Source organism: Octopus sinensis, unplaced genomic scaffold (genome assembly GCF_006345805.1).
Source record: "Octopus sinensis unplaced genomic scaffold, ASM634580v1 Contig01801, whole genome shotgun sequence".
Taxonomy (NCBI): domain Eukaryota; kingdom Metazoa; phylum Mollusca; class Cephalopoda; order Octopoda; family Octopodidae; genus Octopus; species Octopus sinensis.
The window spans coordinates 4,517-16,775 of NW_021825102.1; the positions used below are offsets into that span (position 1 = coordinate 4,517).

Genomic DNA, 12,259 nt, shown 5'->3' on the forward strand with positions numbered 1-12,259 from the left:
CTAATTGGCCCCGAGTTGCTGATCTTGTAAATAGTCGAGTTGTTGATTTTCTTCGGCCAGTGTAAGCAGTTCAGAGAACGAAGCTAGTTTCTGTGAGAAGAATCGAGGTAATAATTAAATAATGATATTTATTTGAAAAGTCCAGATAAAATTGATTTTTAATTATTGCGTCTGCTTTCAGTCGATTCTCCTCCTCTTCGAGCCTGAGCAAGTGTCTTCGACGGGTACATTTATCCATTTTATAGGGCAGGCCACTTTTGTGATTGTTCTCGAGTCCGATTTAATTGCATGCTTCCCCGCTGTAGGAAGGAGTTTATACTCCGGGCGCATGCTTTCCAATGTTCTCTTGATCACGATTGACTGGATATAAGCTCGCGTAGATTCCTGGACTTGCAAGGAGTTTTGGTAGTGTTTATAGAATCTGGATGTTACTCCATCCCACTTTTTTATAATTAAATAATAAAATTTTTTTAATTTAATTGACTATTGCCTTTCTCTGGTTTATACATGATATCTTTCAAAGAATAACAGGAACCGTCAAAATAGTTTCTTTTGACACATTCAAGCTGAAATTAGAATTTAGTCACTTTTGGAATTGATCTCGGCATCTTTGAATGTTGCTTAGTCACTTTTGCATTTGATCTCAAGACTTTTTGAATGTTGTTTAATCACTTGCTTAAAAAACAAAATATTTTTTGTGGCACTTTGCTTTGGGTAAGATTCACCTCAAAACTGAAATAGCATAGTTGGAGAACACACAACATCTCATTATTATTACTTTTAAGGCATTCAAAAAAGAAACTTAAGCTAACTAGTTTAGGTAACCCTGGCTTCCAAAGTGATAAAATTCTACTTGCACGCTATTCTAACTATCCTTTACTATGGATACCGACGTCTTTATGTGTAGAGGAATTCAATTGGATTAAAAAAATTTTTAAAAATGAACAAGTTTAACAACAATCGATCAAAAATTGAAAATTATAAAACTAAGAAATTATGAAAAGGTAGTTCTCTTTCCCCTTTCACCACCTCGAAAACCACGGCCTCGATCATTGCCACGGAAACTTCCTCCACGGCCTCGATCACCACCACGGAAACTTCCTCCACGTCCTCTATCACCGCCACGGAATCCACGTCCTTGACCTCCTCTAAAGCCTCCACGAAAACTGTCAGAATCTCCTCTGAAACCCCCTCTGAATCCTCCTCGACCACCTCCAGTCGACAACCTCTGACCTAAAACATCAGAAAAGAATAATATAACTTGTAGCAAAATCAGTAGTAATATACCGACCATCAACCTCAAAAACAGACTCCATGGCCTTTTGGGCACTTTGTCGGGAAGGAAAGTCCACATAACCCAATCTATAATCAAAAAGCCAAAAAAAAAAAACCCTTGGAATTCCCACTCTCTCTGTCATAGATAACTCTGGCAGAAGATGATTTGGAAAGCTGCTTGGAGTGACTCCATTGTTGTGTTATAGTCGAGATTTTTGACAAATAAGGTGGCATTCTCCCCTGTTGCCTCCTCCTCTTGTTGTTGTTCTTCATCCGGTACAATTATCGACAATTTTCTCCCTTTTAATAGACTTCCCACCAAATCAAGGGCATTTGGCAACATTCCTGTTCCCACCATAGCCGTGGCAGTTCTATATGACCTAATTTCGCCAGATAAACCTTTTCTGCTTTTTAATTCTAGATACATTGACTCCATTGGACTCAAAGAACATTTTGATGTCACTCACTGTTACGTCAGAACCCAGGTTCCCTATCATGACAGAGACAGGGGACTCTAAATATATATTTCAAAGTCACTAACCGTTGGGCACATCAGAATTTTCGTCATCACTTTCTCTTCTTCACTTCTTTCTTCGTCGTCCTGAAAAATGTTGCCAACTGCTGGAGTCCCCTCTTCTTCGTCAGATTCTTCTTCAAACTCATCGGTTTCATCCTCATCATTTTCTTGTAGATTTTTCTGAACGTTTCCGACAACATTTTCTTCTTCATCATCAGAATCATCCTCGCTGTCCGACTCTTCAGTTTTTTGTGGAGCATCCTCGACTTCCATATCAGAACTGTCCTCTTCTTCCTCAGAAGACTCCTCTGGTTTCGCTTGGATTGGGGTTTTGTCAATTTTGTACTGAGGTTCCTCATCACTTTCAGATTCCTCTTTTTCTACAACTTGTTCGACCTTGGGTGTTTCTGGATCAATTTCACTGTCGATGAATATTATTTAGTACTTTTTTTGCTGTTTTGATTAGTTAGGGGTGTGGTTTGCTTGTGTTTTTTTAAGTTCGTTTTTATGACTGGCATTTCCTCTATGGGTTGGTAAAATCGGTCTTAGTACCTTCTGAGGATTCACTTTCCTCGAGGACAACTGGTTCGGGGACTTTTTCTTTCTTTTCTTTAACAATTTGTTGGTCTATTAATATAATTGATTCATTAAATATTACTTTTAATTTTCTTCGACTTAACAACTTTCACCATCAGAGAACTAACGTGTATAATAACGTGAAATGATAATTTAATATCTTTTAGCTTTACCAAATATTCTTGCAAATAAAATATTTTAAATTGTAAATTATTAATAGTAATTGAAGTAAAGAAAAGGCTAGATGCTAACTAGAGTAGGTAAATGAAAGAGTAAACGAGAGCAAGGACTTTGCATTGCGAATTGAATGGCAGTTTCCACGGAAAACGGCGACCGAGTTTTGCTGAAAGAGCCAGCTTGTCTCTTTCCGGTTTTTTGTTTTCGAGAAAATTCTCCTACCAATGTCTGTGATGAGTTGAGTCGCGGTTTTGCCGACAATTCCTGAAGATTTGAAGACGAAAGTGGCAAATATTTATATAGACGTATTAGAAATGAATGATTTGAAAACATTTTATTTTATTGATATTTTTGTGATAAATATTTCCACGCAAATGGTTTTTATATTCCAAAATCGTTCAATAAAAAGTGACTAGAATTAATAATTTGTGGCCAAAAATAATATTCCTTGTATTGCTAATATCGATTCTTGGATGAAGTTCAAAATTTTTTTCAAAATACCAGGTTTTATGACAATAAATTTTTCATGTTATTTTTGAGATATTTTGAATTTAATTTTCTAGAAACAGTTTGAAAAATAAAATGTCACCGGTTTTTGCCTGGACCCGGCATCTGCTCGGGGGGCCAATACCGATGTGGTAGTAAAGTCGATACCAAAGGATTACACCCCCTTTCATGCAGAAAGAGCGTTGGCCGTGCACCCAGACATTCCGCCATCAACGATATCATTTTGGCTGCGTTACAAGCTGCTGGATTCCTTTCCGAACTGGAACCTGTTGTGCTTGATCGTGTAGACGGAAAACGTCCTGATGAAGTCGCAGTTTTTCCGTGGATTAATGGGAAATGCCTCGCGTGGAACTCCACGTGCATGAACACTTTCTCGAAGACGAATTTAGTCGACTCAGTCAAGGGTCTGCCGCTAAAAAAGCTCAAGAACTCAAAAATCTCGAAATATTCTAACTTGAAGGACAACGTGATCTTTTCCCAAATCTCCGTAGAAACATCCGGAGCCATGACCAACAAATCTCTGAAGCTTGTTGGGAGAATCGGGCAATTAATCTCCCGAAGAGGACGTGAGCCTCGGGAGAAACAATCGCTGTTCCAAAGAATCTTCACTGCGATTCTAAGGGGCAACGTCTTCTCGATCATTAGTAGTTTTAAATCAAAACTACCTTAATCTTATTTCTAACATAAAATATTAAAGATATAACTCCTTTTCTTGTCATTTAGACCCACTGTGAGTTGTTTGTTTATGCACGGTATTATAGAATTTTGCCATCTCTGCTGATTTTCGTTCTTCGTCGAATGTGGGATGTGAGATAGAAATATTTTCAAAACCAAACTGTATTCTACTATATTTCATATTCCTTTTTGTGAAGGCATGAGGTTTCAAGCAAATGTAATTATACCATTACAAACGACCTACCTGTGAAAAATCTCAAAAGAAAACCAGATGAATTTTAATCACATGTTTTCCGTCAATAGCCAATTTTAAAAGTATGCTTACAGCCATGAGTTGAAATTCAAAGGTGAACTTCAAAGATGAAATAGACAAGGGGCTCATAGGGCAGAAGTTTCGACAAACAGATCTGTTATAAAGGTAAATTGGAATTATTCGATTGATTTAAAAAATTCAAGGAAACCTTATTAAGACCTCAAAAAATTGACATAAAACCGATGGATTTTCAGAAGATTGACAAAAATGTGCGGAAAATTGTCACTGACAATCAGATTAACATGACACGAGATAACAAGAAAAGACTGTACTTTAAAAGTAATACACTTATAGGGGAACTTGAATTTGTCGAGTTGAAATCTGAACAAATGTTGACCCAGTTTTTAAATGACGTAAAATAAAAGTCAGTATACTGGCTGTTAGGCACGATTGTAGAGTGTGTTAGTCAAAAATATAGTATCTAAACTTACTTAGAAATAGCGTTCAGACTCTAATGAAGATGCAAAATAAATTTTTGATAGAACGCATTAACAAGAAATCAATTCATTCTGTTTTATTCAATTGTCTGAGTGAGCCTGGAGTGTACACATCCAGCCCTGATAATGGTTAAGGCAACCAGAATTCCCTTAAAAACTGACTAAACTTTTGGTCCCGATTCACCTCATAGACCATCACTGCCATTTTATTTTCGATATACGGAATCTCTCCATTTCGAATACCGGCCGTATTTTGTAATCCCAATTTGAATTTTTTGGGCCATAAGCCGGCCTTTTGACATCAATCATTGATCCTATTAGCCGTCTTTAACCTTGAAATGCGAACAACGATAGATATATATTGCAAAAAACTTGACAAAAAATCAAAAACTACCACAAAATCGATCAAGTTGCGAATTGTCTTTAAAGAAGAAAATTCAAATAATAAATCAATCGATACCATCCAAAAATTTATCTCTTAGATGCTATTCGGTGGATTAGCACAGCTTGGATGGACGTGAAATCAAACATCCTACTAATTTGCGTGGCACTCCAGTAAAAATATATGATATAAATGATAATCTTGAACAAATTTACTGTTCACACCCTTTATGAATAGACTAGTCGATCAAACAGTTTCAGTTTCTGTAGATAGTGACAGTGACTTGGATTCTGATAAGCAAACAGAGCCAAAACATGGGAAAATGTAAAGTTAATTTATTCGTGCGTGTCTATAGTTTACCAGGCGAGAGGCTATGGAACAATTAACACGCATAAATCTTCAACAATGCTATACCAAAACTGCCACTTTTCTTGCACTCAAAAATTTGCATCACTCGATTTTGTCAATAGACTGATCTATTATTATTATTATTAGCACTTCCCGTAGGAACATAAACAAGGAAAGGAGAGAGTTATATTCCCACACGTGCCACACACGATACAATCTTCTTAACCATCGTTTGCCATCCTCTGCGGTTTTGTGCAAGCCATCGCAGTTCGTCCAAGTCCTCGCATTTTTTCAGGGTTTTGCCCACGTGTTTCAGATCGTGTTCCAGCGCAACCGGCAGTGTTGTGCGTGGACGTCCGCGAAACTTTGGGCTATCCGAGAGAAAGTACTCTTCCATGGCTTGGTAAGCAGGTGAGGACGGGTCCATTCTCAGGACGTGTCCGAAAAGCCTCCAGCGGCCATCTATGATGTCCTGGCTGACTGGCACCGAGTTACTGAGTTTGTAGAGCGATGAGTTGTTAATTTTCTTAGGCCAATGCAGACCATTTAGGACGCGAAGCTGTTTTCTGTGAAACGAGTCAAGATTCTTTAGTTCGGTGTCAGAGATGCCCCATGTAGATGAGTTGTACAATAGTACCGGTTTGACAAAAGCGTTGTAGATTCTAGAGCGTAGTGATGGGTTCCCGGGGCAATATCGTAGCCAATCTTTCATGACGGATTTTAGAGCAACAGCGGCCAGTAGCTTTCTCCGCATGATGTCTTCTCGGTCTCCAAGCAGAGAGCCAAGCTTCTTCGAAAGTCTCCATTTTTCCATAGTTTGGGTATCCGAGCGTGATACATCGACCACGTCAGTCTTGTCCGTTGAGGTGGCGACGTACCTCTCTTGCACAATGTCTAAAACACACACAGTACAACCGGACAGGCTATCAATTCTATCCTTTAACGTTCGTGGACTCTGCCAGACCTGGAAACAACAAGCACTCTGTAATGACATGGATAAATATCGTGCGGACATCGGCTGTCTACAAGAGACCAAACAAAAATCTGGAATGGACCTAACCTATGGAGATTACCGAATGATCTTGCTACCCTCCGACTGCAGACACTATGGACAAGGTTTTGTGATTCACAAGAGGCTCGGTGTCAAACGCTGGTGGAGAATTACAGATAGGTTTTCAGCAATCCAAGTACAAATCGGCGGTAAAGGCAGGCCCAATGCAGTCGCAACGGTCATTAACGTATACGCCCCGCGCACAGCGGCAGAATCGTCAACGCTCCTGAAGAAATCGATGAATTCTATGAGGTACTGACCCCGACATACCTATCCTTACAATCGTCTACCCTCCTGCTTGTCGTCGGCGACTGGAACGCCAAGGCTGGCATCCGTCGAGGCACTGAAACTTTTATTGGACGGAAGAGGGTATAGAAACCTCCCAGGAGCCCTATTGGCTAATTTCTGTAAAACACTCGGGCTATTCCTATGCAACACGGCCTTTGATCACCCTGCTCGGCACAAGTCTACCTGGACTGGCAGGAGACGTGGTGAAGACGGGAACTTTATGTGTCGCCAAAGAGACACATGGCTTCTACAAGACTCTTGTTCTTACGGGGGCTTGGTCGTTGACAGTGACCACAAGATAGTCATCGGCAGATTCAATCTGAAGAAATTATATGTGCTGGATAAAACAAATCGTCAATTCCCTCATAAATCGGACAGATACCTGACAGAAAAACTGGCTCCCTCACTATCGACTCGAAACCTCTATAAATCATCCATCGATGAATCCCTAAAAACATGGAAACTGGACTTATGCCTTCAGCCGCTTGGAAGGCAATGTCAGCCAACATTCACTCGGCGGCAAATAAATATGTTGGAAAGCAGCCAAAAATACGCACTTATCGGGCTGTGTTACCCGGATGCTCTTGCCTTGTCAGTTGTGCAAAAGGAGCTTAAGCTGAGCACTGAGAACACCAAAGATATGGATACCAAACTCGCACTGAAAGGCCGGCGTGCTGCCATCCAAAAACAAATAAAGACCCTAAACCTCCAATATGGCCGGGATATCCTGGCTTCCCGTCTTGGAGAACTGGAAGCCCTCAAAGATAATGCACGCACGTTTATGGCTTTACGGTTGCTTAAGAGGAAGAAAAACTGCCCCAAACTTCGACTCCAAACCAGTAATGGGGTTCAAATATCTGACCCGGGAGAACAGGTGGGAGTCATTGCGGACTATTTTGAACAACGATTTAACGCTAACACCGAACAAATCTCGCCTTTCTCTGGCCCAGCACGACGACTGAAGAATACAATCTCCTTGAAGGAAGTTACAAAGGCTGTTAGCAGGCTCAAGAATATTAATGCGGAGCTGCTGAAATACGGGCCCGAATCTCTTCTATGCAACATCACGAACATTCTCAACGATATGTTTGCTACAAATGACTCACTCCCACTGGGCTCTGGAGTTCTCATCCCTATTCAAAAGCCGAACAAACCTCTTGGTCCAGTAGAAAATCTCCGCCCAGTCATTTTGCTAAACTCCCTGAGGAAGGTTCTCTCGCTGATTGTTCTGGATTGGAGACAAAGTCAATGACTTTCTGTCACCGAGTCACAGCGGATTCAGAGAAGGACGTTCAACCGCAGATGTTCTTTGGGGCCACCGATGGCGGTGTGCAACCCACCAAAGATACAAAAGTGCCACGAGAATCCTGGGTATCGATATGTCAAGAGCTTTTGATTCCATCCATCGCGATCTCCTCATGAGGGTTCTACGGAGTTTCTTAGATGAAGATGCTATCAGAATGATACAGGTCTTATTGGCAAAAACGGACCTCACTGTTCGCCTTGGGACAACGTCGTCCAGATCCTTCCCAACAAATGTGGGAACCCCCCAAGGAGACTCTCTCTCGCCTCTGTTATTTGTGATCTACCTTGAGGCTGCTTTACGAGAGCTGAGAGGTCTATATGACAAGTCAATAACTGAAGTGATTTACGCTGACGACGCCGACTTTGTGTCCACTGACAAATCCGCCCTACTCAGACTATTGGAGATTGCACCGGATAAACTTGGAGAATGGTTCTTAATCTTAAGACTGATCTATCTGAACAAAAAAAGCGATTGGTGAATCGAAGCTAGATACAAGGTAATCTCTATTGACAGATTTCTATTAATTTTATTTTTTCAATTTATTGTTATAAGTAAATTTAATGGATTGTTCAATATAACGAGATTCTTCATCGGTAATGTGATGGCTGTAATGAAGATTTGGAGGCTAATGTTGATCGGCACAAGCAATCCCTTCGTTCCTTGCTCCTTCATTTGATTAGTTAGTTGTGACTGTTTGTGCTGGGTTTGCCATGTTGTGCAAGCTTGGGGGTTATAAATAAATCTTAATAATAAAATGGTATGGTGTGTGTCTGTCTGTCTGTCTGTGCACACCCACATTCAAATTGTTACAAACCAGATCAAATTGTCAAAACCTTCCCTTTTGTAGTTATTCGATAATGAGGCACAATAAAAGGTTGATATCCTCTAAGAACCTTCCTGTCAAAAAATTTTAATAAGAAAGAATATCCTCGATGATGAGGTCCCCCAAAACCTTCAAGTCAATTTTCTGCGTTTTTGTTAAAATGAACAACAAGAAAGTCCTCGACTCACATGATGTGGTCCCCCAAAACCTTCAAGCCAAAAAATTAAAAAAAATTATTTTCTGCGTTTTTGTTAAAATGAACAACAAGAAAGTCCTCGACTCACATGATGTGGTCCCCCAAAACCTTAAAGCTAAAAAATTAAAAAAAATTATTTTCTGCGTTTTTGTTAAAATGAACAACAAGAAAGTCCTCGACTTACATGATGTGGTCCCCCAAAACCTTCAAGCCAAAAAATTAAAAAAATTTTTTTCTGCGTTTTGTTAAAATGAACACAAGAAAGTCCTCGACTCACATGATGTGGTCCTCCAAAACCTTCAAGCCAAAAAATTAAAAAAAATTATTTTCTGCGTTTTTGTTAAAATGAACAACAAGAAAGTCCTCGACTCACATGATGTGGTCCCCCAAACCTTCAAGCCAAAAAATTAAAAAAATTATTTTCTGCGTTTTTGTTAAAATGAACAACAAGAAAGTCCTCGACTCACATGATGTGGTCCCCAAAACCTTCAAGGTAAAAAATTAAAAAAATATTTTCTGCGTTTTTGTTAAAATGAACAACAAGAAGTCCTCGACTCACATGATGTGGTCCCCCAAAACTTTCAAGCCAAAAAATTAAAAAAATTATTTTCTGCGTTTTTTGTAAAATAAACAACAAGAAAGTCCTCGACTCACATGATGTGGTCCCCCAAAACCTTCAACCAAAAAATTAAAAAAAATTATTTTCTGCGTTTTTGTTAAATGAAACAGAAAGAAAGTCAACGTCCTCGACTCACATGATGTGGTCCCTCAAAACCTCAGCCAAAAAATTAAAAAAAATTATTTTCTGCGTTTTTGTTAAAATGACAACAGAAAGTCCTCGACTCACATGATGTGGTCCCTCAAAACCTTCAAGCCAAAAAATTAAAAAAAATTATTTTCTGCGTTTTGTTAAATGACACAAGAAAGTCCTCGACTCACATGATGTGGTCCCCAAAACCTTCAAGCCCAAAATTAAAAAAAATATTTTCTGCGTTTTTGTTAAAATGAACGACAAGAAAGTCCTCGACTCACATGATGAGGTCTCCACAACCTTCAAGCCTCGTGAGGCCATTATTAGCTTAGCTATCTTTTTTCGATGACATAAATTCTTTTTTGTTAAATTTTCGTTAAAAAAATAAAATAAAAGCTCTAATTGTTATCGACCATGAATAGACTGTGCAATTATCAGATTTTGAAAACCACTAAAAAGGAAAAAGCAAAAATTATTAGAGATTTACATAATTGATTTCTTTTAACTGCCGAAACTGACAAATTCGATTATGCTACTGTTTAGATTTCTTAAAAGATAGAGGCAAATAAAATTTAAATTAGTCATGTAAATTTCAATTTGCCTATATTTAAATCTCCTTGATTTAACAGGCTTTAATTTTTTTCCTTATAATACTACAAAGATGAAGCTGATTATCATTTTCTTTACCGAAACAGACAAGTTCGATTATGCTAAAGTTTCAATTCCTTTAAACATAGAGGCAATTAAGTATAATGGCTTTGATTGGATAATACACTTTACATAAATTTCACTAAATAAATTTACGTAAAATTTAATATAAATTACTGATTCGCGTTTACAAAATCATAAGAATGTCCTATAAAGAGAGATCTGAGAATGTTAACAAACAAGAGAATATGAACCATATAACAAAAAAGAGAACGAGGGAAGATGTGCTTAAATGGTGAGGAACTTAGACAACACTGAACAAGGTCAGGACTGCTGTTAGACTCAACTACGGGTAATAGAATTATGCAATCTAGGTTAATTGTTTGGGATGAATTACGATGGCTCATAAAGGCGCATTCAAGCAGTTGACCGAACATATAGAGATATCAAGAATTGTAGCGACCATTTGTTTGGGGGAGCATTAGTTGTATTGGCAGGTGATTTTAGACAGACGCTGCCAATTATTCAAAGGGACGCCAGCGGATGAATTGAATGCCTGCCTCAAATCGTCATATTTGTGGACACACGTGAAAAGGTTAGCTTAGATGTAAAGTACATGCACATTTACAAGGCGTTAATAGCATATTCCCACAAATCCTTCTAGATATTGGAAATGGGGCAATCACTTCAGAAATGCACGACCAGAAAATTAGGCTACGGAAGAATTATGTATTTTCGTAGAAACAGCAGAAGAATTATTGAATGCCGTCTATCCGAACTATCTGAACACTACGTGAATTTCGACTGGCTGCGTGAACGAGCTATATTAGCTCCACTTAATGATGGTATTAATATAAATTTAGATTTATTATGAAAATCCCTGGCAGAGAAAGAATATATAATCGGTCGACGTTATTATGGACCATGAAAGGGCCTGCGATAGATTTAAGAGACTACAATTTCCGCTGAAGATAAGTTTTGCTATGACAATAAACAAGGCCCAGGGACAGTCTTTAAGGTAGTAGGCTTATTTTTAGAGAACGAGTGCTTTTCACATGGCCAGCTGTATGTGGGGTGCTCAAGGGTAGGTAGAAGAGAAATTTATTTATATTTGCCAAGGATGGACGGACTGCAAACATCGTTTATCCACAGGCCTTAGAATAAGGTGAAATTAGAATTTAAAAGAATTCTGAAACTCTCAAGAGTAATTCCCTGGTTAAGTTCGATCTGTTCAACACAATAATTTTTATGCTGATCAAGAAATTTTTTTGCTTTTGATCCCTCTCGCTGATCAGGTTTATCCTTCTTTTTCAACCAAAGATAAGTAGTAGTTTTCGGAACATCAAGATATTTGCAAGTTTCTTTTAGCTACTATCTGGCAGAAGATGAATTTGGAAAAGCTGCTTGGAGTGACTCCATTGTTGTGTTATAGTCGAGATTTTTGACAAATAAGGTGGCATTCTCCCCTGTTGCCTCCTCCTCTTGTTGTTGTTCTTCATCCGGTACAATTATCGACAATTTTCTCCCTTTTAATAGACTTCCCACCAAATCAAGGGCATTTGGCAACTTCCTGTGCCCACCATAGCCGTGGCAGTTCTATATGACCTAATTTCGCCAGATAAACCTTTTCTGCTTTTTTATTCTAGATACATTGACTCCATTGGACTCAAAGAACATTTTGATGTCACCACTGTTACGTCAGAACCCAGGTTCCCTATCATGACAGAGACAGGGGACTCTAATATATATTTCAAAGTCACTAACCGTTGGGCACATCAGAATTTTCGTCATCACTTTCCTCTTCTTCACTTTCTTCGTTGTCCTGAAAAATGTTGCCAACTGCTGGAGTCCCCTCTTCTTCGTCAGATTCTTCTTCAAACTCATCGGTTTCATCCTCATCATTTCTTGTAGATTTTTCTGAACGTTTCCGACAACATTTTCTTCTTCATCATCAGAATCATCCTCGCTGTCCGACTCTTCAGTTTTTTG

At 38.8% G+C, this 12,259-nt stretch overlaps 3 protein-coding genes across 3 annotated transcripts; 1 reads left to right on the top strand and 2 right to left on the bottom strand.

Moving 5' to 3' along the window:
• Nucleotides 1–4,682, bottom strand: LOC115227109 (glutamic acid-rich protein-like). Its single transcript, XM_029798031.1, has 5 exons — nt 4,640–4,682; nt 2,345–2,419; nt 1,817–2,199; nt 1,120–1,233; nt 1–90 (listed from the first exon to the last, which is right to left on the bottom strand). The coding sequence occupies exons 1-5, from the start codon at nt 4,680–4,682 to the stop codon at nt 1–3; spliced, it is 705 nt and encodes a 234-aa protein (XP_029653891.1).
• A 709-nt stretch (nt 4,683–5,391) lies between these two features.
• Nucleotides 5,392–6,021, bottom strand: LOC115227110. The gene has a single exon (XM_029798032.1). The coding sequence runs from the start codon at nt 6,019–6,021 to the stop codon at nt 5,392–5,394; it is 630 nt and encodes a 209-aa protein (XP_029653892.1).
• A 745-nt stretch (nt 6,022–6,766) lies between these two features.
• On the top strand, nt 6,767–7,798 carry LOC115227112. The gene has a single exon (XM_029798033.1). It carries the CDS (start codon nt 6,767–6,769, stop codon nt 7,796–7,798), a length of 1,032 nt encoding a protein of 343 aa, XP_029653893.1.
• The last annotated feature ends 4,461 nt before the right edge of the window (nt 7,799–12,259 follow it).